Source organism: Mauremys mutica, chromosome 8 (assembly GCF_020497125.1).
Source record: "Mauremys mutica isolate MM-2020 ecotype Southern chromosome 8, ASM2049712v1, whole genome shotgun sequence".
Lineage (NCBI taxonomy): Eukaryota > Metazoa > Chordata > Testudines > Geoemydidae > Mauremys > Mauremys mutica.
In genome coordinates, this window is record NC_059079.1 from 58,372,211 (window position 1) to 58,397,496 (window position 25,286).

Below are 25,286 nucleotides of genomic sequence, written 5' to 3' on the forward strand. Positions count from 1 at the left end.
TACTGTATGTAATTGATTCCATCTAACTAATTCTACCTGTCATCTCTACCTTTTCCCCTTTGTAAATAAACCTTTAGATTTTAGATTCTAAAGGATTGGCAACAGCGTGATTTGTATATTGACCTGGGTCTGGGGCTTGGTCCTTTGGGATCGAGAGAACCGTTTTCTTTTATTGGGGTGTTGGTTTTCATAACCATTCATTCCCAGGATGAGTGGGACTGGTGGTGATACTGGGAGACTGGAGTGTCTAAGGGAATTGCTTGTGTGACTTGTGGTTAGCCAGTGGGGTGAGACCAAAGTCCTTTTTGTCTGGCTGGGTTTGGTTTGCCTTAGAGGTGGAAAAACCCCAGCATTGGGCTGTGACTGCCCTGTTTGAGCAATTGGTCCTGAATTGGCACTCTCAGTTGGGTCCTGCCAGAACCGCTTCGTCACACCACGTATTAAAGAAAGGGGAAAAAAAAAAAAAAAAGATCAATTGGTATAATACCTAGAAACTACTCATTTGAAACCCCATATATGCAAATAGATCAGGAAATGTCTAGGAAAACACATTTCTTTATGGCTTGTGGACTCCTCTGTGCTACCCCAGATGCTTTAGTTTTGCTTGTAACCTTTAAGCTGGACCTCAAGAAAGTTATTCTTGATGCTTAACCCTTGAAGGTTTTTTGTTTTTTTTTTAATCTAGCAAATGCCTAAGTTCCCAGATGGTTTGGGTTTTTTTAATTAATAAATTTTACCTTTTTTTAAGAACAGAATTGAATTTGTGTCTCTTAAGAGGATTGTGTACATTGTTTAATTAGCTTGTGGAAACAGTGGATTTCCTTTTATTCCCTCTTTCTCGGCTCTTTCTCAGAGTGGGTGGGTGGGTGGGTGGGTGTGGATTTGAAAGGGCTTGAGGGCACCACTACAAAAGTTGTTTTCTTTTTTTCCTTCCCCTTCTCTCTCCCTCTGGTAATAGCTCACCTTAACTGATCACTCTCATTATAGTGTGTATGGTAACACCCATTGTTTCATGTTCTGTGTGTGCGCGCGCGCGCTGTATTTTCCACTGCATGCATCCAATGAAGTGGTTTTTAGCCCACAAAAGCTTATGCTCAAATAAATTTGTTAGTCTCTAAGGTGCCACAAGTACTCCTGTTCTTTTTGCAGATACAGACTAACACGGCTGCTACTCTGAAACTTCACATATAGTGCCACACCCCACCAGCATGAACCTACTTTGTCATTCCTATATATTTTGTACCCTGGCATTACTGTGTCCAATTGATTATCATCAGCACAATACAAATGCCAAGGTCTTTGAGAGCCCATATTATTTGAAAGGATTTGCCATAAGGAATATTGAGTTTTAGCTTGAGCTATTGCAATGGATAACTATGGGAAAGGCAGAGTGGGGGCATGGATAACTGCGTGCTGCCTTTCTCATCACCAAGTGGCCGCCAGCATTAATATGCTTCCTACCTTTTGGCATTGTCCAGGAGGATGAGCATACTGGCTCCTTCATCATCCTGGAAGCTTTCATAGTGATGTCGGTCAGCATTCCCAATCAAATAATCAAAGATGGCGGTGTCAATGATATCAAGGAGGCGGGGGCCTGAGTCATAAGGTGAGGTCTTCTTCACAGCATCGCAGTAGCTCTCGTCATACTCCCACCTGCAGGCAGACAAGGGGAATCAAAGCAATTCCATCCTGGTTGACAATCTACTCCAACCCCCAGGCATCCCTAAGAACAGACTTGAGCACTTTGCAACTGTTTTAGACAAACACATCAGCTGATCTTTCAAGTTTTGTTTATAGTTGTCTTTTTACTCACTTATCAAAAGATTGTGGTGTTTAAAAAGTGGATTTTTTAGGGCTGTCGATCAATCACACTTCATTTGTACAATTAACTAAAAAAAATTAATCACAATTAATCGCCATTTTAACCGCACTGTTAAACAATAGAATATTAATTGAAATTCATTAAATGTTTTTCTACATTTTCAAATATATTGATTTCAATTACAACACAATACAAAGAGTACAGTATTCACTATTACAAATATTTTCACTGTAAAAATTAAAAAAATGTATTTTTCAGTACACTATTCATACTGTCTCAATTTATTTTCCTCCATCCAATCCAACTTCTTTCTCTACTGAAAATGACCAAGCAACATTACCAGTGACCCCTGCCTGGCCAAGTCTAAAGGCCTCCTCTGTCTACTCATTCTCCTTTATAGCACACAGAAGGAAATATCAGGGTTAGAGTTACTGTGCCCTCTCCCTTTAAGGACTGAACATCTGCTGAGGGGGCTCAAAGGAGATAGTTCTGGTCACAGCAGCAGAATTTTGGTGTGCTATGAAAAGACTGAGCTGAAATGGGGTTGTGTAAGCTCTGCGTGTGTTTTTGGACACTAAGTTTAATAAAATCCAGTTTTAAAACAGTCCCTGGTCTGTGAGTGTAACACCTTCGACACAATGATCGTCCTTTATACTCTAAAAGCCTCACCTGCACGCATTTCCATGATACAATTTGTCTTCTACTTCTGTCTACTCCTTCAGAGTTTGTTTGTTTCTTCTCCACTGGCGAGCTTTCAGGGTAGAGCCCTGCATGGGATTTTTTTAATCCTGCCCCTGCTATTATAGCAGTGGGTGCTGCAGGACCTGCGGGACCCCAGTCCTGCTGCAGGGCTCTATTTCAGGGTTCTCTGTCTTCTCTCCTTTCTATATACTCATTCTCTATGCCTGGGGTCCTGAAACACTTTCATTCTGCAGACCACTCTACAGAAATCTCTCTTATGGAACAGCTCCAATCCCAATACCCAAACCCAGAGAACTTACTTCTCAAAGTATTTCAGTCTTTGGACCACCAGGAAGTGCTCCATGGATAACATTTTGAGAATTGTTGCCCATCCCCGCAGTTTCATGCTGATTTCACAATGAAAATTTATCTCCAGTGTCTACCCGCAATACTCCATCCTCAACATCCTGCCACTGTTTCAACCTCAAGTGGCAAAAGGGACAAAGTGGCTTTCCTCCCAAAGCTTTTCCTCCCCCTTCATTATCACAGTTAACAACTCCATTCTTTTCCTAGTTATCAAGCCTTGCAACATGGGTGTTATGTCCACCTCTCCACAGCCAGGCTCTTGCTAAGTCCTGTCATTTCTTCCTCTTTCTCAAATCCATTCTTCCTCTCCACACAATCTGCTAATACCCTGATTTATGCCCTACCCATCTTGATTAGTAATAAGTACAACTTCTACAGCACCTTCCATCCATGGATCTCAAAATTCTTCACAAAACATTAACTAAGACTAAAAACCCCTAAGAAGGTTTGTATTCCCATTTTACAAAATGGAGAGGTTATTAACTGATCTGCCCAAAGTCAGAGTGAGTCAGCAGCAGAGGCAGAAATAGAATTTAGCTGTTACAACCATTACCAATGCTGTCTCCCAGAGGATAAGAATAAGTTCTATGCTGGCCTCCCTGTATCTCACCTATCCTCCATCTATCCAAAATACTGTGGGCCAAAGTCTTCTCCTTTCATTGCTCCGACAGTCCTCAAATCCTTTCACTGGCTTCCTCCTTTTCTTCCTGCATCAAGCCCAAACTCCACATCTTCACCTTTAATATTCGGCACATCACTCCGACATCTCATCTTGTATTTCTTCCTTTGCCCCATGCACACTCTATGTGTTACTCATACCACTCTCCTAAATGCTCCCCTGCCGCCTCCTAGCAGTCTTTAATTCCTATTTTTTATGACAGCTCTTACTCCACTTGGAACAGCTTTCCCTTTCCCCTGCTCCATGCTACATTCCCCTTTCTAGCCACCATTTGTCAATCAAGTTACCACACTGATCTTTCTCCAGCACCATTTACCAGCTCCTACATTTACTTCTGATAATTTTTATTCTATTGAAGAGCTTAATTGTGACTCCGAAGGTCAGGGATCTTATCTAGTACATGGTTGTAGAACGCTATGTTCACTAATGGCACTAAATGAATAATGTTAAACAGAATTATTCAAGACAGAGCAGCAGCTTTGAGAAGAAAAACTCCTACACAAATATCTTCCATAATTAGGAGCAGCAGAAAGGACATTACATGCCATATGGAACATACGTATATTTCTTCCCCTACTCCTGAAGGCAGATTTCCAAAGAGTGAAAGCAGCAATACAGTTAAGTACATGACAAAAGAGCAATTTTATTTGATTCTATCTGCATGGGCAAGAACAAAGTACTTTATAACAAAGATTGTCACGTTAGACCTGGAGCTTGTCTACACAGTGGGGTAAGGCACTTTATGGAAGTGTGATTTCTGAAGCGCACTAAACTTGTTGTGCATTTATAGTCCACAGAGACCCTGCTGGTGTGCTTTAACATAATGGTATTTGAAATAGTACTATGCTAGAGCACACAAGGGAACTTATAGTGCACACCAACAGGGTTACAATTAATGCATAACACCTTAGTGTGCTTTAAAATCATGCCCTTATAGTGTGCATTACCCCATCATGCAGAAAAGCTCTAGCTCTGACTCCAACATGGTAAAACATAGCGTAAATGGGCCTCCTAAGTTGAGAAACAACTTCTTAACAGAAGCAAAATGTTTCCTGTTCTCTTTTCCACAAATACATCATCAAGTGATTCATCCCCTGTCACCCATTCCCAGCTTCTGGCAAACAGAGACTAGGGACACCATCCCTGCCCATCCTGGCTAATAGCCAATCGATGGACCTATCCCTCCATGAATGTATCTAGTTCTTTTTTGAACCCTATTATAGTCTTGGCCTTCACAACAACCTCTGGCAAGGAGTTCGACACAAAAAAAAAAAGTTCAGATTTTTTCTGTGAATAGCTAGCTAGTTCAGCAAACAAGATTTCAGGGGCTGAAAATGTTTTTCTGGTCACTTGTCCTGGATCAATGCTTGGAAAAATTTACTGAGCTTGAAATCATTTGGGCTAGTGTTCTGCCCTAATGAGTTTTTGAGATACCGTGTCTGTCTTATAACGATCAGGCCCACACTGGTCTCTGTCTAACAGTGCTCTTTGGACATGGGTCCAGATCCCTACATGTTGCTGGTATACAAACAAACAACTTTTCAGTTCTAAACTATTTAAGGTGAGATATACTTTGCAGAAAATAACACAAAAATTTGAACTTTAAAAAAAATAAGGAGCGAACTTCATCTCTTCCAAGCTGCACAGAATCTCCCTCAAACACACCGAAATTACTTTGGTATGAAAGCTTTTGACATAGGTCCACAACAACAACAACAAAACAAAAAACACAAAAATAGAACCAATAAAACCCCATGAAATTAGGCAAAAAGACTACTAACTCAGTGTCACAGAATTCTCTTGAGCCAAATAGGGGCACAGTATAAAAGAAAGCGAGAGGTAAGCAGCTAAGATTCCACAGTCAACTCGGGTATGGCTGAATCGCTCACTGACTTGTGTGGCAAGTTACTTTCCAGGGAAGAAGTCGGGGAAAAAATGACACTTAGCATTCCTGGATGTCGATAGGATTTTTTCCCTCTCACTCAAATTAATACTTGTCCCATCAGAGGCCTTCACTAGTAGTTCTGTTTCAAGAAAACTGGCTGAAAGTTCCTTTGGATCTTGTGAATACTGCTCTTTAAATAGCCCAAGTCATTGCAAAGATTGGTGTACTCTGAACTGCTGCAGTAGGCCTATGTGGTTCTTATACCTGGCCAATTTGCCTTCACGGTAAGTCCTTCCCCAAGGATGCCGGTGCTTCTGAAGAGGCCAGACATCCGGAAGCCATAGCGTGACTGACCCCTCCATGGTATCTCCATCAGCACAAGCTGGTTCTGTTTCTCGACAATAGTAGCACTTCCCATAGAAACAGGTACTATTACCTTCAAAAACAAAAAAACATATCACAAGAAGAGCAGTAACTCTATGGAAGCTCAAACAAAAGAGAGGAGCAGCCTGAAGGACCTTTAGAGAGATTTCCACAAAGAAGTCCTTTCAACAATTCACTTCATTTCGCCTTCCTCTTCCTTCTCTCAAGAGGAAACCAAAACTTCTCTTTTTCTTTTGGAAAGAAGTTCCAAATGGAGAGATAACCAACAGGAAATTATTCATCTTTGACAAGATGAAAAGCTCACTTTAAAAGGATCCACTGAATAGACAAGGGAAAACACACACACACAAAACTACATTAGAAGAACACTATTAAGTTTGCAAAGTCAAGCATTCAGACATTAGGAAATACAAAAATTTATTGTGCTCACATGCTCAGGGTCTAATGGATTGCATATGTGGGATTGGGTAGGAATCTTCCTCCAGGTCGCATTGGCAGTGACTGGGGGGGAGGTCGCGTAATTTGCCTTTCCCTGCAGCATGTTGGCAAGGGTCACTTGCCAGGATTATCTGGGTATCCTCCTTTAAACTTGTCCATGCCATTGCAAAGGACTCAGGCACTGGTTCATCTCTGCCCTTCCTAGTCTCTGCCTGTTACACATAATAGCCTGACTTAATTTTGGTTGCTGGGTTTAACAGGAGGGGGCTGGTGACCTGTGATATACTGGAGGCCAGACTATATGATCTGGGGGTCCTTTCTGGCCTTAAATTCTGTGACTATGATATTGATCAATGAAGAGAAAACAAAAAAAACAGTTACTTACCTTTGTAACTGTTGTTCTTCGAGATGTGTTGCTCATATCCATTCCAGTTAGGTGTGCGCGCGCCGCATGCACGTTCGTCGGAAGATTTTTACCCTAGGAACCCTCAGTGGGTCGGCTGAGCGCCCCCTGGAGTGGCGCCATAATGACACCAGATATATACCTCAGCCGACCCACCCGACCCTCAGTTCCTTCTTGCCGGTTACTCCGACAGTGGGGAAGGAGGGTGGGTGTGGAATGGATATGAGCAACACATCTCGAAGAACAACAGTTACAAAGGTAAGTAACTGTTTTTTCTTCTTCGAGTGCTTGCTCATATCCATTCCAGTTAGGTGATTCCCAAGCCTTACCTAGGCGGTGGGGTCGGAGAGAGATGTGGCGGAATGCAGGACCGCGGAGCCAAAGGCTGCATCGTCTCTAGATTGCTGGACCAGAGCATAGTGAGAGGCGAAGGTATGAACCAATGACCAGGTTGCCGCACGACACATTTCTTGTATTGGAACATGCGCCAGAAAGGCGGTGGATGAAGCCTGGGCTCTGGTAGAGTGGGCGGTGAGATGGCCCAAGGGAACATGAGCTAAGTCATAGCAGGTGCGTATGCACGCTGTCAGCCACGAGGAGATCCGCTGCAATGAAACGGGAAGATCTCGCATTCGGTTGGCAACTGCAACAAACAGTTAAGGGGATTTACGGAACGGTCTCGTCCGATCTATATAGAAGGCTAGCGCCCTATGAACATCGAGGGAGTGAAGCTGTTGCTCGCGTGAGGATGCATGCGGCTTTGGAAAGAAAACTGGAAGGAAGATGTCTTGATTGTTGTGGAACGCTGATACCACTTTCGGGAGGAAAGCTGGATGCGGACGCAGCTGTACCTTGTCCTTATGAAAGACAGTATAGGGCGGGTCTACTGTGAGCGATCGGAGCTCAGAGACTCGCCTAGCCGATGTGATGGCTACCAAAAAGACCGTCTTCCAGGACAGGTACAGCAGCGAGCAGGTGGCCAACGGCTCAAAGGGCGGAGACATGAGCCTGTTGAGGACCAGGTTTAGGTCCCAGGTAGGAGTCGGGTGACGTACTTGAGGGTAGAGACGCTCAAGGCCCTTCCGGAATCTAGCAGTCAGAGGGTATGGCTACACTTACGGTTTGCAGCGCTGGTAGTTTGCAGCACTGGTCATCCAGCTGTGTAGGAGCAGCGCTGCTGTGTGGCCACACTCACAGCTACCAGCGCTGGTGTGTGGCCACATTTGCAGCATTAGCAGCGCTGCTGGGAGTGATGCATTATGGGCAGCTATCCCAGCATTCAAGTGGCCGCAACGTGCTTTTCAAAAGAGGGGGGTGGAGTGGGGTCTAGTGTGACAGGGAGCAGGGGGAGAGAGAGAGGGGATTTTTGGAGCCAACACTGTGTGTTTAGCTTCCTGACTTGAAAAATCAGAACATGTTTCCAACCCCTTAATCTTAACTCTTAATTGCAAACAGCCTGCAGCCAACACGACTCCCCGCTGTTTCATTCGCTCCCTGCCTGCCTCTCATTTGATTGTTTACAGCCAGGTACAGATGATCACAGCAAACAGGAGCTCTGTTTGTTTTTTAGATAAGCGGCAACAGCAACAGAGCTCCCATCGGAGCTCGTTCACAACAAAACAAAGAGAGGCTGCATAACAAAACAAAGAGAGTAATTTATAAAAGCATTCTGGGATACACCTTATACCCTGGAGGCCAATCACAGCGCTGGTGTGTGGCCACACTTGATGACCAGCGCTGCAGCACCAGCGCTGGAATCCTTATTCCCCATGCTGAGTGAGGTGTACGGCCAGCGCTGCAGCCAGGGAGTTGCAGCACTGGAAGTGCCCTGCAGGTGTGGCCACTTACTAATTGCAGCGCTGGTGGAGGCTTTCCAGCGCTGCAAATCGCCAGTGTAGCCATACCAGAGGATGAGAGAAAACCGTATGTCCACCCTCTCCTGGGTGGAAAGCGGATATGGCCGCTAAGTGTACCTTTAGTGAGGATAATGCTAGGCCCTGCTGTTTCAGGGACCAGAGGTAGTCGAGGACAACTGGGATAGGGAGTTTCGAGGGGTCAGCATTGCGCGCCTGAGCCCAGTAAGCGAAGCGCGTCCATTTGGCTAGGTAGGTAGAGCGAGTGGAAGGCTTTCTGCTGCTCAACAGGACATGCTGCACAGGAGCAGAGCAGTGCAATTCCGACTCGTCTAGCCACGCAGGAGCCACGCTCTGAGGTGGAGGGCCGTCAAGTCTGGGTGACGGAGAGTGCCGTGATCTTGGGTTATAAGATCCGGGTGAAGTGGCAGAGGAATTGGGCTGGCTATGGAAAGACGGAGCAGCGTGGTGTACCAGTACTGCCTGGGCCACGCTGGCGCAATCAAGATGAGATGTGCTCTGTCTTGTCGGAGCTTCAGCAGGACCCTGTGGACTAGGGGGAACGGGGAAAATGCGTAGAGCAGATGATGAGTCCAGGGAAGGAGAAAAGCGTCCAACAGGGACCCCGGTGACAGGCCTTGAAAGGAGCAAAAGTCCTGGCATTTCCGGTTCGCTCGAGATGCGAACAGATCTATCCGGGGAAACCCCCACTGTTGGAAAATTGTGTGGATGACATCCAGTCTCAGCGACCATTTGTGGCAGAGAAAAGATCTGCTCAGGCGATCTGCTAAGGAGTTGTTCACGCCTGGGAGGAAAAACGCCACTAGGTCTATTGAGTGAGCTATGCAGAACTCCCACAGTTGTGTCGTCTCGTGGCAGAGTGGGGAAGAGCGAGTTCCCCCTTGCTTGTTGATATAATACATGGCCGTTGTGTTGTCCGTAAAGACTGAGACACAACGGCCGCTGAGTTGACTCTGGAACGTCTGGCAGGCGAGGCGCACTGCGCATAGTTCCCCGACGTTGATGTGCAGCTTCAACTCCTGCAATGACCAGAGGCCCTGCGTACGAAGGTGGCCGAGGTGAGCCCCCCATCCGAGGGATGAGGCGTCCGTCGTCAGGGAAAGTGAAGGCTGAGGCGGATGGAATAGGATCCCTGCACACACTTGGGATGGGGTCAGCCACCAGTGGAAACTAATAAAACAAGAAAAACTAAAACTAAGGTAATAACTATGTACAATTTTACAATAGAAGAACTATGAGGAAGCTAGGGAAGCGGAGGACAGGCAAGCTGCACTCCACTGTTCCAACGACCGACACGGGCGGTAAGAAGGAACTGAGGGTCGGGTGGGTCGGCTGAGGTATATATCCGCTGCCGTTATGGTGCCACTCCAGGGGGCGCTCAGCCGACCCACTGAGGGTTGCTAGGGTAAAAATCTTCCGACGAACGTGCACGCGGCGCGCGCACACCTAACTGGAATGGATATGAGCAAGCACTCGAAGAAGAATACTGAATTAGTTGCTCATTAAGTGAGCACTACCATCCAGTGCAGTGAATGAGAAGAGGGGTGTAGTGGGAAAAAATAGTATTTGATCATGCACAAAGGGGTCAAATTAAGGTTGCACAGGCAATCTTAATTCTGGCATTTCCTAACTTCTGAGTGCTTGGCTTTGCAATGTTAATTATATTAAGTTTGTGTGTTATATCTTAGGTTTAAAAAAAAAAAAAGCATAGGGGGGAGGAAAGAAATTCCACCATTCTGACATCCACTTGGGTCATCTGCAGGATTGGATCCTTTAAAATTCTATTGCAAAGACCTCTGCCATTCAAGCAAATGGAGTAGCTGATAGCAATAGTAGGTTGTCATCCTCCATGTTAGGGGTCCGCAACCTTTCAGAAGTGCTGTGCCGAGTCTTCATTTATTCACTCTAATTTAAGGTTTTGCGTGCCAATCATACATTTTAACAGTTTTAGAAGGTCTCTTTCTATAAGTGTATAATATATAACTAAACTATTGTTGTATGTAAAGTAAATAAGGTTTTAAAAATGTTTAAGAAACTTCATTTAAAATTAAATTAAAATGCAGTGCCCCCGGACCGGTGGCCAGGACCCAGGCAGTGAGAGTGCCACTGAAAATCAGCTCATGTGCCGCCTTCGGCACACGTGCCATAGGTTGCCTACCCCTGCTCTATGTGGACTAGTTCTGGGCGTGGCGGTGGATGGGACACTGCCAGAGGGTTTCACTGCTTCTGACAGCAGAGAAATGATGAGACTCAGGAATCTTATGTTCCATTCCAGGCTCTGGAGAGAAATGTGTTCTAATAGGCAAAGCCCCTTCTGCCTATCCCTCCCTGCCCCTGCCCCCTCACTTTCACCCCTGCTGCTACATCCTTCTAATCTGTTTCACCCCCATCTCCAAGTCCCTGTCTCTTGCCCAGCCAGCCCTAGTTCCTCTGCACCTTCTGGCTCCTCATTCCCAGTTTCCCCTCCCAGCTCCTCATTTAATCTGCTTCTTTCCTCCCAACCTCCAGTCACCCAACCACCTTGTCCCCAACCCTGGCTCCTCATCCAATCTCCCCACACACTGCCCCGGCTCTTTGTCCTGACCCACTCCTCTGCACCCCATCACCGTAGGCTTGGCACTTGTCCCCTTTGCTTTCAAATCAGACAGATTCCCCCTCCATGCTGCTTTGGCATCAGCAAAGGGAGCACTGACAGCAAAGGAGACACTGGCTCCATGTAACACTCCCAGCCACAGCAAAGACAACAGCTGTGACTAGAGAGAGAGTCCTCCTTCAGGGCCTGGCTGCAGCATGCCTAGTGGGGATGGAATCTTCAAATTTTTAAAAGGCTTATAACTTGGCAAAATTTAGTCAGATTTCATAGGGGTAGCAAAAGGCACATCCCTTGTCACAAAGGCCACCATGTTTCTAAATTTCAAGTCCCTATTCCACAGAATGGGGGCACAAGAGCTCCCCCCTTAAAAAAAAAAAGAGTTGCCTGAATTTTTGAACATAGGCGAAACAACAATTTTTCATTAGCCTCATTTTCTGAAACAGCTGAACCATTTTGACTGAAATTAAAAAAAAAAAAAAAAAAAACACAACCTCAGCATGAGGCAGAGACCTGGCATGGTATATTTCAGCCTGAACAGTTAAAGTTTGGCAGAGTTATAAACAACTGAAAATACAGTCTTATAACTGGAAGTGTCTGACAACCTTAATAATAAGTGCTACCAGCCCTGCCTACCATACATACATAAAAACAATACATTGTTAATGAACAATTGTCTCTAAATATGTTTTCTGACAAAGAAATATGATACTTTATAATCTGACTGAAGTACTAATGGTTGTAGCACAGGGCATTTTCTGAGGCATAATGACCACCTGACAGGACTCTGTCCTTGAGCCATTAACCCCCAGAAAATACCCCATCAGCATTACTACTATAAATTAAATGAATGAAATTGTTCTGGGACATCTAGTTATGAACATCTTATCCAGTTCTATAACCATGTTGCTATGCCAGGCACACTGTTGGTGCTATACAAACATCATCATCCATCAGCATCTGATATCTTAGCAAGCCACATCATTCCAACCATCCATTCAGTTTACTCAGAGTAAAATATAATTCAATTTTTTCAATTCAGGTCTATTCCTGAATTCTTCTGAATGCTTCTGACATTAGGAAGAAAATACTTATTCAAACAAATACCTGCAAAAGGAAACATACAAAAATTAAAGGCAAACCAAAGTATTTTTTGTTGAAAAATAATCCCACCCCTCTTTCCCCACCAAACAAGGTTATACCAGTGTTAAAAATCCTCCGAAGGGCTGGAAGCAGCTTATCAGGTTCCTATGTAGTAGTTAACTGTTCTATAGTTATGTCAGTTTCCCACTGCTTTTTTTTTTTAAATAAACATGCTTATTTTCAGTGGGCTGCACAATACCTAGAACCCACTTACCCAGCATCAGGAAGGTACTCAGCAGCTGCTCTGTTGCAACGGGTTTGATCTCTGTACGCAGATTCACAAACCTGCCAATAACCAGTGGAGCTCGCCGGAAACCCAGAATTCTGTTTCGGGGGGGAAAGAGGGGTGACAAAGTATGAGCATTTTAACAAGGATAGCAGTTTCAAATCTAAAAACCACATCAAATCTCCAAGCCACTGAGCAAATTCAAAGATGGTTGCCTTATAGCAGGTGCTAAGCTTGGAACCCCATTGGAAATTAACCCTTCACCATTTGTACCTTCTATCTTCTTTCAAGACTTTCCTTTAGCTAAGGAGGGCTGGATGTATGAGACTCCCTTTACAGCCCATCAGCAATGCTCCTATATTGGTCTGAGTGGTCACTGCAGAGCAGCATGAGATGCGCCTTTTCTTCAAGGGCCAAATACAGTGTCTTCAGAGAACTCAGCCCAGGAAATGAGACCTCATATCACAAAATATATTGTCTCTCATGTAGGAGCTCAAAGCAAACACCACAGGGCCTTGGGCTGGCCACATGGAAAGATAGTTTATACTAATTCCCAGAAACCACCTGATAAACTCTGTTGTACTTTAAACTCCAATTCAGTTAAACTTGAGAGCAGACAAGCTGGTTTGAGAGAACTGGGTGTCTTTGGAAAACACAAGGACATTTAGAAACACGAGAAAGGGGGGGAAAGATAGTTTAGCAGGTAAGCACAAGTCTCTCAGTGAGTTCTGTTCCTGTCTCTGTTAGACTTACTGTGTGACCACAGGCAACTTGGGTGTTTAGGGTGGGATTTTCAAAAGTGCCTAAGTGAGTTTGGAGCACAAGTATCAATACAATTTGCACTCTTAACTCACTTAGGCACGTCTGAAAGACTCACCCTAAATCTTTATGCCTCAGTTGTCCCCTCTGTAAAATGGAAATACTTATCTCACAGAGGTACTATGAAAGTTAGTTCTTTAACATTTGTAAACTGCTTTTAGATCGTCGGACAGAAAGCCCAAAAGAAGTGCAAAGTGTTATTCAAAATAGGCAAAGAAGAATGTTTGTCTTAACAAATCACACCTGAGATATACAGGATAGTAAAAGAGTCCAACAGATTTGGATGTGTGCAATTATCCAATTTGTATGAGCAAATGTGATAGCCATATGCGAAGGGGCACAGAATTAAGACTATTTAAAATAAGTATCCTTTGAAGTGTCAGCATCAGAGTTAAATATTGGCACCCTATTGTGATGAATGGGAAAGATGTCAGTTCACACCTCACCAGAACCATTGCTTAGGTATAAGACAGCACTACATGGAATCATATTCAAGAGGTCATCTTTGCAACATAACCACAAGAAACATACATAAAACAAAAAAAAAATAAAGCTTGCAATTTGCGCAATTTGAAGCTGTTGTATATGCCAGAAAAAAAATAGTACAAGTGGTCCAGATCCACCTCAGGTGTCAAACTCATACTCCAGAGACCCCTCCCACAGATCTAGGAACAACAATTTTCAGCTCTGAAAGAACTCCCATCAGACCTTCTTAACTGAAAGGAGGTAGCTGCCACACAAGTTCTGAGGAGGTTGTAAATTACAAGAAAAAGTTGGAAAATCTAATCTCTCACTGGACAGCTCTAGAGAAACAAGAACCCAATGGCGCTGGGGCAGTATCCCTTATAGAAATAGAAACTTTACTCTATTTAGTCCAATATAATTCTATTGTAGGAAAAAAGTGTGGCTGAGAAAGGACACACCGTGCCCTATGCAGGAAAATAGACCCTACTTTGTCTCCCTGATTGTGGAATATGAAAGAAAACTGGCATAAAGTTCAGAGCAACAATTCAACACAGGAATTGGAGCACAGCAACTGTCATGCTAGATCAGACCTATGGTCCAATGTCCAGTATCCTGTCTCTAACAGAGTCCAGCACCAGACAAGTCAGAGAAAGGTGCAAGAAACCACCCAGTTCCTAACAGTTCACAATCGGCTTAATATCTCTTCTAAAAAGCTACTGTAGTATTAACTATGTGACCAAATCCCTTTCTGAATCTTGCTCAGTTTTTGACCTCAATGATATCCTCTGGCAATAAATTCCACAGCTGAATTGCATGTTTGTGAAAATATATTTCCTTTTATCAGTTTTGAATTTGCCCTCTTCCAATTTCATTTCATCTCCCTTTGTTCTTGTGTTATGAGACAAGAGAACAGAACGTTCCAATCAACCTTCTCTAGATCATTCATTATTTTGTATACTTTTATCATGTCCCCTCTTATTCATCACCTCCTTTCTAAAGTAAGAGATTCCAACATTTTCACTTTTTCTTCATGAGAGGTTTTTTTCATTCCCCCAATTATTTTCTATACCCTTTTCTAAAACCCCTCCTCTTATGTAATAGCCTTTTTGAAATGGAGTGACTAATACCGCAAGCAGTATTCTAGATGAAGCTGCACCATTGATTCATATAATGGAATTATAATATATTCCATAGTATTTTCCACTCCTTACGTATCCTAACATCTTATTTGTTTTTTTAACAGCAGCTGCACATTGAGCTGAGGTCTTCACATTGAGCTGTCCACAATGATTCCCAGACCCCTTTCCCAAATTGATCATTAATTTAGACCCTTCTAAGGAATATGAGTAGTTGATTTTTTCCCTCCAGTGTGAATTACTCTGCATTTACCATCAATATGCTTCATTTGTCATCATGTTGCCCATTCACCAACCTTGGTTAGGTCCCTCTGATGTGCTTCACAGTCCTCTGTGGACTTGACTAACCTAAATAACACTATATCATCTGGAAAAAAAATTGCTCTCTCACTGCTCACCCCCCTTCCCAGATCACTGACAAATACTAAACACAAGACCTAGTACAGAATTTTAAGGCGCCCTCATTCTTCACTTTTTGCCAGGATGAAAATTGACTATTTATTCTCACTGTCTCTTGGTCAGTTTTTGATCCATGATAATACTTTACCTCTCACCCCCTGACTACTTAATTTCTTTAGAAGTCTCTCGTGAGGAACCTAATTAAAACTCTTTGAAAGTCTACGTAAACTGTGCCCATCTTGTTCTTTTTTTATCCATTACTTTGTTGACATGTGCAAAGCATTCTAATAAGTTAGGGTGATATTATTTCCTTTCGCAGAAACCCTGCTTATTGGACTCTATCATGTCATGATGTTTTAACAACATTTTTTGTTCTACTCAATGAGCAGGTTGGAGATTGATGTCTCAGGCACCCTCTCTGAAGTGAACTAGTGCAAAATAAAAACAAAACAAAATAAAAACAAGAGAATAATTAAACAGTTAACCCAATAGAGTTCCATACCTGTCCAAGTGAAAGGCTGCCACCTCTGCATTGTGTCTGTCATATCCAGCATATGGCTCTCCTTCTACTACATAGTCTCTGGCATATCTGTAAATGTAATGAATGATGGAAAAACAAAATGATTTATGGGGGATTCTCCTCAGTAAAGTTAAGAGTCACACAAGCAAGAATCATTGAAGTGGAATTGGCTCTGGGTCACCTCCAAAATGATTTCTTGTGGGAGAGGAGGAATAAGGTTAGTGAAATTAAAGAGTGTAAAAATTAGCAGAGAGGTACATAGTGAGAACAGGGTACTCACGAATTGATCTCAGTCACCTGGCAAGCTAGGATCAGTCAAACAAAATGAGTTTTAATACAACCAAAACGCAAGGTCATACACCTCAGAGCAAAGAATACAAGTCATATCTATAGAATTGGGGACTCTATCCTAGAAAGCAGTGACTCCGAAAAGGATTTAGTAATCATAGTGGACAAAACTCAATGTCAGCTCCTAGTGTGATGATGTGACCAAAAGTGCTAGTGCAATCCTTGCATGTATAAACAGGGTCAATAACAGACTGAGAGGTAACTTGATTACAGTGAATAAGTATCTTCCTAGGGCAAAAATACCAGGAGTTAACAGGCTCTTTAATCTAACAGAAAGAGACATAACAAGACTCAATGGCTGGAAGCTGAAGCCAGACAAATTCACTTAAAATAAAAAAAAATAAAAAAAGTGCCTTCTAATTTGAAGATGACTAACCAATGTAACAAACTACCAAGGAGAATGGTGGATTCTACATCTCCTGATGTCTTCAAATCAAGACTGGATGCCTTTCTGTAAAATATGCTTTAGTCAAACACAAGTTACTGAGATCAATATGAGGGTAACAGAGTGAAATTTTATGGCATGAGATATACTAGATGATCTAATAATCCTTAAAATCTGCAGCTAGTTAGTGCAAGTTAGACAATTAATAGCCCTAGGGACTACCCAGAACAGGTACAGCAGCAGTGCATGTCTGCCACAATATCTGCTAGTGTGCTTTAATCCTGACCTATCTTTTGGTTGAGAGGATAGCTTATGATTAAGGCTAAAGATTTAATCATGGGTATTTTTAGTAGAAGTCATGGACGGGTCACGGGCAAGAAACAAAAAAATCACAGCCCATGACCTGTCCATTATGTATACCATAAATACCTGAAAGGGGGGGGGGGGCAGGAAGAACGCTCCCAGAGGGGGAGCCCGCAGCACCAGCGGCTGTGGGGGGAGTCCCAGGGGGCCAGCAGCTGCTCCAGCCACCACTGTGGGGGGAGCCCTGGGGCCAGCCGCTGCTCCAGCCACCCCAGGACCACTGCCAAGCTGCAGCTGCTCCCACTGCCCCAGGGACTGCTGCTCAGGTGGTCTCCAGAGCAAGCTGCCAGGGGCCGTCAGAGTAGCAGCTGGTCCCGAGGCCACTCCAGCAGTGGCTGGTGTGGCTGGCTGCAGAGCCACTACAGCAGTCAATGGGGCCAGCTGCTCAGGTGGCCCTGGGGTCAGCCACACTGGCCGTTGCAGAAGTCGTCAAAGTTGCAGGAAGTCATGGAATCCGTGACAAACACAGAGCCTTACTTATGACCCGGAGGAGAGGTCCAGTCAAATCATTGCTTTAGAACATAAAAATGGCCATACTACTTCAGACCAATGGTCTATCGAGCCCAGTACCCTGTCTCCCGACTGTGGCCAATGCCAGATGCTTCAGAGGGAAAGAACAGAACAGGGCAATTATCGAGTGATCCATCCCCTCTCATACAGTCCCAGCTTCTGGCAGTTAGAGGCTTAGGACACCCAGGGTTGTGTCCCTGATCATCTTGGCTAGTAGCCATTGATGGACCAAACCTCCATGAATTTATTAATTCTTTTTTTAACCAAGTTACAGTTGTGGCCTTCACAACATCCCCGGCAACAAGTTCCACAGGTTGACTGTACCTTGTATGAAGTAGTACTTCCTTATGTTTGTCCTGAACCTGCTGCCTATTAATTTCATTGAGTGACCCCTGGTTCTTGTGTTACGTGAAGGGATAAACACTTCCTTATTCATTTTCTCCATACCATTCATGATTTTATAGACTTCTGTCATATCTCCTCTTAGCTTTCTTTTCCAAGCTGAACAGTCTCAGTCTTTTTAATCATATGGAAGCTGTTCCATACTCCTAATTATTTTTGTAGCCCTTCTTTGTACCTTTACCAATATTCATATATCTTTTCAGATGGGGTGACCAGAATTGCATGCAGTATTCAAGATGGGGCATACCATGGATTTATATAGTGGCATTAAGATATTTTCAGTCTTATCATCTATCCCTTTCTTAATGGTTCATAACATTCCCAGGAGCCAGCGCCCCATGCCAGCAGCTCCTCCAGCATGGTTGTATCGCCCCCAGCCCTGCCCACAGCTGCTGGTGAGCATGGTACCCACCCCAGCTTCTCCTGGGAACAACAGCCTACCAGACTGCTGCTTTCACGACTGCAGTTCCCAGTAGAGCCCTGCAGCTCTGTGGATACCAATTTATATCCACAGATATAGATTTCGTATCCGCACAGGGCTCTACTTTTTTGACTGGCCACTCAGTCTGCTAATTCTCCAGACCTACCGGATTCAATCAGAAAGATGGTAAATAGGGAACCTGACTACCTGCTCTGGAGCTGAGTGTGGGCAATTGCTTAAAAACTTCCAGAATCCTATGAAAAAGAGGTAGGGATAAACTCCTACATCCTTGCCAAAAATTCCCCCCTGCATCCCCTCTTTTCTCACATGCACTGCATACCACCACAAATTGTCTGGCATTCCTTTAAAAACATTCTTGGTTGTACATGTCCTTGATGTGTACATTTTGCCTGCTTGCACACCGACATTCCATTACTGGAATGTAACTTAAGGCTTTGTGTACTTCTTTATGGCATTCAGTTATATAAAAAGCACTACAGAAATACAGTAACAAGACATGGTAATTACAATATGCATGCAGTATCCTGTGCAAGCTGTATCACCACCACTTCAGTGCAAAAAGTTCATAGTGTTTCAACACAGTACAGTCCATTGATGTAACTCCAAACCAGGTGTGCAAGTCGCCATTAGAGAAATGGTACTGAAAATTCCAGCAGTCCACCTTTTCCTCAAGGAAAGTTAGTTTAGAAAGCATTACAGGCATACACAAGTCAAATAATAAGCTTTATGGTGGAATGAGAAAATGTTCAATCAAGGCAGAAATGCAATTTCTATATTGACAAATACAAGGAAGAACATGAAATATTACATTCCACTGGTAGCACCACAACCTTCTAGGCCTAGTTTGAAGATGATCATCAATTTCCATTTCTTGACACCCCATGACTCTCACTGCCATAAGGCACCCAGATAATGACAACTAGCCTCTCACTGCAGAATGCTACATGACTCCTCTTCAGGTACCTGACATCTGGCCAGCAACACTGCTCAGAAGCCAGTGTTCAGCACTGCAAGGTTTGACCAACCTTGCTGATTATGTCTCTGAACTATAGAGAGGTTGGATTTGGAGGTCAATGCTGAACATCTCAGGTTCAGCTGGCAGACAAGCTGAATATTACCAAAGGATCAGCATGGCTCCATTCTACCTTCTGAATACTAGACTGCATCATATGCAATATGGACATATATCCGTTTATAAATTAATGAATCAACAGGGAGGAAAAACCCACACAGAGTGTTTTATCCAGTCACTGATGGGTATATTTACCTCTTAGGTTTGAAGACCACTTTCTGTCCCCCTTCAAGTATCAGCAAAGCTTTCAGCTGGGTCCCTTTGTAGCCCACATCAGCTTTTATAATTTTCTTGGTAGCCATGGCATGCATAACAGCCCCTAGCTCCGGTGTCTCCTCGGGATACACTTCCCGTGGTACCACCCACTGGGCGGCAATCTCCCAGGGGGACTGCAGCGTATGATCAAGTCGGGGGTCTAGCTCCACACGCAAGCTTGCCATCATGCGGTGAAAGGCCCGCTGGTCCTCCCGGTTGGCAGCTGAAGTGTCCAAGTTGTCAATGAGGAAAACTTTTGTGAAAATGAAGATGACAAGGAGGATGGCCAGCAGTACCACTCGCTGCTTTAGCTTCATGGTGACCTTCAACCCTTCTCTCCTGACCCTCTCTTCCAAGGGCTACAGGAAGTCTATTAGAGATCAGGGTCAGGAGGGGAATGTTAATGCATTTCATTCATCATTTTCACTCTTGTGGGTCTATCATCACTGAAGTATCTTCTAGTACCTCTACAAATTAACCACACAAAAAAAAAAGAAAAAATGTAAGTTTCACAGGTACCGATCCTCCGGTACCATCAACTCAAAATCTAGTCATTTTTGCTAAGCATGTTAAAGAGTGCTGCACTTGCACCCCAGCCCCAAACTTTCCTGCCAATTTTTGTGTTTTCACAATCCCACTTTCCTCTTTTGTAAATACCCTCCCCTGTTGCGGTGTGAACACTCCACACAAACAAGGGGAATGGACTGATACAGTTAAACGAACTATATACATAAAAGGCTGCCAAATATAGGAAACGTTTTCTATTATTGCACTTACAAGTAACAACTGAAATTATTGTAACTACAGTAGGGAAAACATTTGGAAAGAATTATTATTTAAGTTCTCTGCACTACCCCAAGAAAATCAAAAGTGTGTACTAAATTCTGGTGTACTAAATCCATCCTTCACAGCAGTTTGCAAAAGTGATAGCCAAAAACATCTCCAGAGCAAACAAATAGAGGAGAGATAATCAATAGACAATTAACAGCCTCACAGACACAAAGGAAATAAAAATAAAAAAAAAAAATCACCCTGTTCTGAAACCTCAGCCCGAGCAACTATGCTGTGACATATCTATGTCTTTGTATTTAAGACAGATGCAAGACATCTCCCTCTTCAATAAGTTTTGGCTGAAAAATCGTTATCAATTAAGGCCCATCTGATGAGCAGTTAATCAAATCTAGTTAAATTAAGTCAAGAAAAGAATAGTCAAACATTATTAAACATAACCAGAACGCAGATGAAAACTGACACTACATCACCACCACTGTAGGACACTCATGGAGCTGGTAGAGACTGCACATAGGAACATAAACAATTTTTTTCAAAATGGCCACAAACTGCACCTTGCGCTGTAGATGCTCACTGGGATGAGCAATAAATGGATGAGGCAGAAGTTACTTATTCAAGAAACAAGTAATACAAGTGCACTTGCTTAGTTATTTTACCATCAGTTTTACCATCTACAACACAAGGACAGCCAAAGTGCATCCCACTGGCCAAATACAGATCACAGCCATCCCCATCTTCAGCATGCAAGTTGCGGCCCGCGTTTTCAGATTAAGATGGACTACACCGCATGAAAGAATCAGTATGTGTCTGCAGGCCATACACCCTGCGCTGAAGACATAAGTGTAGCTGCAAATCTACTTTGTTTTAATGAGATAGATATCCTTGGGCTCCTAGCAAGTCACCACTGCTGTCCTCAGGGAGGCACAGTAGGAGCACTCCTGCATAAAATCTTAATGTTAGACTAAAACAATAAGATGGGGGACAGCCTGCTGACACACTTTTAAACCAAATTACAAGTTACAGCTAGGGACAAGCAGTTCCACACCCAATCAACAGATCTCCATATTTTGAAAATGACTCCTTGTTCAGCTAGCTAACAGTTTTAAATGTGCAGCATAACAGATAATAACTTTAGCCCCATCATTTTCATTTTGTCTCATTCGTGAGGTGACAGTTCAGATCAGATTGCTCATTTCCAGTCACACATCTTGCTTCTCAAACACTATTGATAACTCCAGTTTTCAGATATTAGTATGTAAACAATGTCATTGTAAAGGCAACTTGCATGCAGTTGACATGTGAATAAGTTATTTAATGTGATTAGTCACTCAACACACCAAATTCCATGAAGGGAAAAGGAAGAATTAAAAAGGAGGCCAAATGCCCGAGCTGTTTCAATCTAGCACTACAGACACCTTATCTATGTAATACTTATCTGATCTGCCAATTATAAAAAGAACCTCTCCTGGTATTGATCGGAAATGAGCCAGGAAATTCACATAAACTAAAATTCATCCTTCAGTTCTATCTAGACAGGGCAGAATTTCTCTGAACAGAATGTCTGTGGTATGCAGGTTGGCAACGGGAATCAGCAGTACTGATGGCAAACCTTCACCTGACCAAAAAGGCCATACTCCTGCAAGTGTAGGATAAGTGCAAGTGCTTATCTTCACTGCAACGGTTAGCTCAAATTAGTACTCTTGGGTTACTCCACTCAAGCTAGTTTGAGTGACCACACTGCAAAACACCACTAAAACTATACAGAAATAGATTAGCAGCTGATGAGTTATAATCAGTGTTGTATCACCACTGCATTACTTCCTAGAGTTTTAGCAGCATTTGAGCTCCAATCATCCTTCCATTTATGGTTAACTAGCTCAAACTTAAAGCACCACTTAACTTGAGCTAGAGATTTGTGGATGTGGATGGGAGTTGGGTTAGGAGCTCAGTCTAACATTGCAGTCAAAACACGCCCCCTAAGACATTAAACACTCATCTTGAGTGTAAGAAAAAGACCAAGCAGATTAATATGAACAGAATTTTATCTTCAACTCACTATATCTTTACTCTATTTATTTATTCATTCATTCACTTTATTTATTTCACTTTGTTATTTTAAATGTAACTAGTATAGGAACTTGCTTTCTTTTGTTTCCTTTTTTTAAATATCTCAGAGATTTATGAGAGTTAACACTGGATCATATAGCCCACTTCAGAACCACTACTATCTACAATGGAAACACCTATTAAGGCTTTATTTATCCCAATACTGAACAGATTAAAGCACTTAGTGAAAGACTGTCACACTTGGTACCTAAGTGGCCTGATTCTTAGGGCTTGGCTACACTTGAAAGTTGCAGCGCTGGTGGAGGCTTTCCAGCGCTGCAATTAGTAACTGTCCACACCTGCAAGGCACATCCAGCGCTGCAACTCCCTGGCTGCAGCGCTGGCTGTACACCTGGTCTGGTTGGGGTGTAGCAATTGCAGCGCAGGTGATCCAGCGCTGCTCGTCAAGTGTGGACACACACCAGCGCTGTTATTGGCCTCCAGGGTATTAGCAGATATCCCAGAATGCTTTTAACTAAATTACTCTCTTTGTTTTGTTATGCTGCCTCTCTTTGTTTTGTTGTGAACTCGGAGCTCCGGAGGAGCTCCATTGTCCCGGAGCTGCTTATCTAAAAAACAAACACAGCTCCTGTTTGCTGTGATCAATCTGTACCTGGTTGTGAACAATCAAATGAGATAATGAGGCAGTCAGGGAGTGAGTGTTTGCTTGACAGAAACGGGGCAGAGGGAGTCCATTGGCTGCAGGCTGTTTGCAGTTAAGAGTTAAGGGTAAGGGATCGGGAACATTTTCTGATTTTTCAAGGCAGGAAGGTAACACACAGTGTTGGCTCCAAAAATCCACTCTCTCTCTCTCGCCCGCTCCCTGTCACACTACGCTCCACCCCACCCCCCTCTTTTGAAAAGCATGTTGCTGCCACTTGAACGCTGGGATAGCTGCCCATAATGCATCACTCCCAACAGCGCTGCAAATGCTGCAAATGTGGCCACACACCAGCGCTGGTAGCTGTGAGTGTGGCCACACACCACCGCTGTTCCTACACAGCTGGATGACCAGCGCTGTAACTCCCAGCGCTGCAACTTTCAAGTGTAGCCAAGCCCTTAGAAACGCTGAGCAACCACAGATTCCTTTGATTTCAAAGGGAGCTATTGGTGTTAAACACTTCTGAAAAACAGACCACTTATATATACAGGCACCTACACTGCCCTTCATTGTTATCTCCCTTCCCACCAAGCCTTCTGTGTATGTTGTTAATTGATATTTAATAAAAAATATTCTGTGAAAGATAACCATTCTTTGTCTCCTACACATTGTGGTTGCTGCTTGAATTAATACACAGTGGCAATTTGATCATTTGCTGAGAACAAATCACAGTCAGGAATCATCAAAATTTTAATGAAAGGCAGCAAGTTAACAAAGCATGGCAGAGCGCTGTAATGACACATTACTGGATCTCATTGTCAAAATGGTGCCTAAAAGCCTCCCTGATTCGAACTGCCCCGCTCTGTACTCTCCTAATAGCCCTAGTATCTGGCTGCTCAAAATCAGCTGCCAGGCAATTCCCCTCCACACTCCACCCCAGGGGAAACTTTTAACCCTTAGCCTCACAGATACTATGGAGTACACAGCAGGCTGCTATGACCATGGGAATATTTTCCTCATTTAAGTCTAACCTGCCATAAAGACAGCCCCAGTGTGCTTTTAATCTGTCAAAGGCATATTCTACAGTCATTCTGCACCTGCTCAGATTAATGTTGAAGTGCTCCTTGCTGCTGTCCAGGTTTCCCACGTAAGGCTTCATGAGCCACGGAAGTAAGAGGTACACTGCGTCTCCCAGGTTCACTACGGTCATTTCAACATCCCCAATTTGAATCTTCTGGTCTGGAAAGAAAGTCCCTACTTGCAGCTTTCTGTAAAGTCCAGAGTTTCTGAAGATGCATGCATCATGTACCTTCCCGGACCACCTCGTGTTGATAGTGAGACAGCCACGGAGAGCCACAAGTGCCTGCAATACCATAGAGAAGTACCCCTTTCTATTGATTTACTCTGTCACAAGATGGTCCGAGGCCAAAATTAGGATATGCAAGCCATCTATCGCCTTGCTGCAGTTAGGGAATCCCATTGCTGCAAAGCCATCCACCATTTCATGCACATTACCAAGAGTCACAGTCCTTCATAGTAGTACGTGATTAATGGCCCTGCACGCTTGCATTAACGCAGCCCCAGTGATGGATCTCCATACTCCAAACTGATCTGCGACTGACCAATAGCAGTCTGGAGTAGCCAGCTTACACACAGCGATTGCCACAAGCTTCTCCACCGAGAGGGCAGCTCTCATTTTGGTGTCCTTGAGCTGCAGTGTTGAGGTGAGCTCTGCACACAGTTCCAGGAAGGTGGCTTTCATAGTGCTTGTTTCCCGAACCCAAAAGTGACAGTCCTCCGCATCCAACTGCTCCGTGAATGCCAAAAGTAATCTGGTGTTGTTTCTTTCCATGGCTCATAACAGGTTAGGCACCTCTGATTTATGTTCAGATTGGGTGTTCATGATATACTGCATGACCAGCCATAATGTGTTCATAACAGTGACAGTAGAGAACAGTGCAGGATCCATCCTTTCAGACAGAGATGGCACGTGCACAGTAAACAGGGACCGTTGAAAAATGCCACAAAATGCACTCGGAAGCCCATGGAACAATGGGATGGAAAAATGCATCATGAGACGTTGAGCCACTACCATGATGCACTGCAACCCATTCTGCCTTCCCACACCACCTAGCTGCAGAAGGTGGTGAGTTGCACAGTGCACTGCTCTCTCTGTCGAT

At 43.7% G+C, this 25,286-nt stretch overlaps 1 protein-coding gene across 7 annotated transcripts in view; it reads right to left on the reverse strand.

Moving 5' to 3' along the window:
- FAM20B (FAM20B glycosaminoglycan xylosylkinase) overlaps window positions 1–25,286 on the reverse strand; it is a 57,500-nt gene that overhangs the window by 9,029 nt on the left and 23,185 nt on the right. For 6 of the 7 annotated variants that reach the window (XM_045028423.1, XM_045028424.1, XM_045028429.1 and 3 more), the window contains 5 exons: window positions 19,548–20,074; window positions 15,813–15,899; window positions 12,480–12,589; window positions 5,698–5,869; window positions 1,462–1,653 (listed from right to left, as the gene is read on the reverse strand). In XM_045028423.1, coding sequence (XP_044884358.1) covers window positions 1,462–1,653; window positions 5,698–5,869; window positions 12,480–12,589; window positions 15,813–15,899; window positions 19,548–19,924 — 938 coding nt within the window. In that variant the 5' untranslated portion in view covers window positions 19,925–20,074. Of the gene's footprint in view, window positions 1–1,461; window positions 1,654–5,697; window positions 5,870–12,479; window positions 12,590–15,812; window positions 15,900–19,547; window positions 20,075–24,203; window positions 24,346–25,286 lie in introns of all 7 variants that reach the window. The other variant, XM_045028427.1, reaches the window with a different exon arrangement.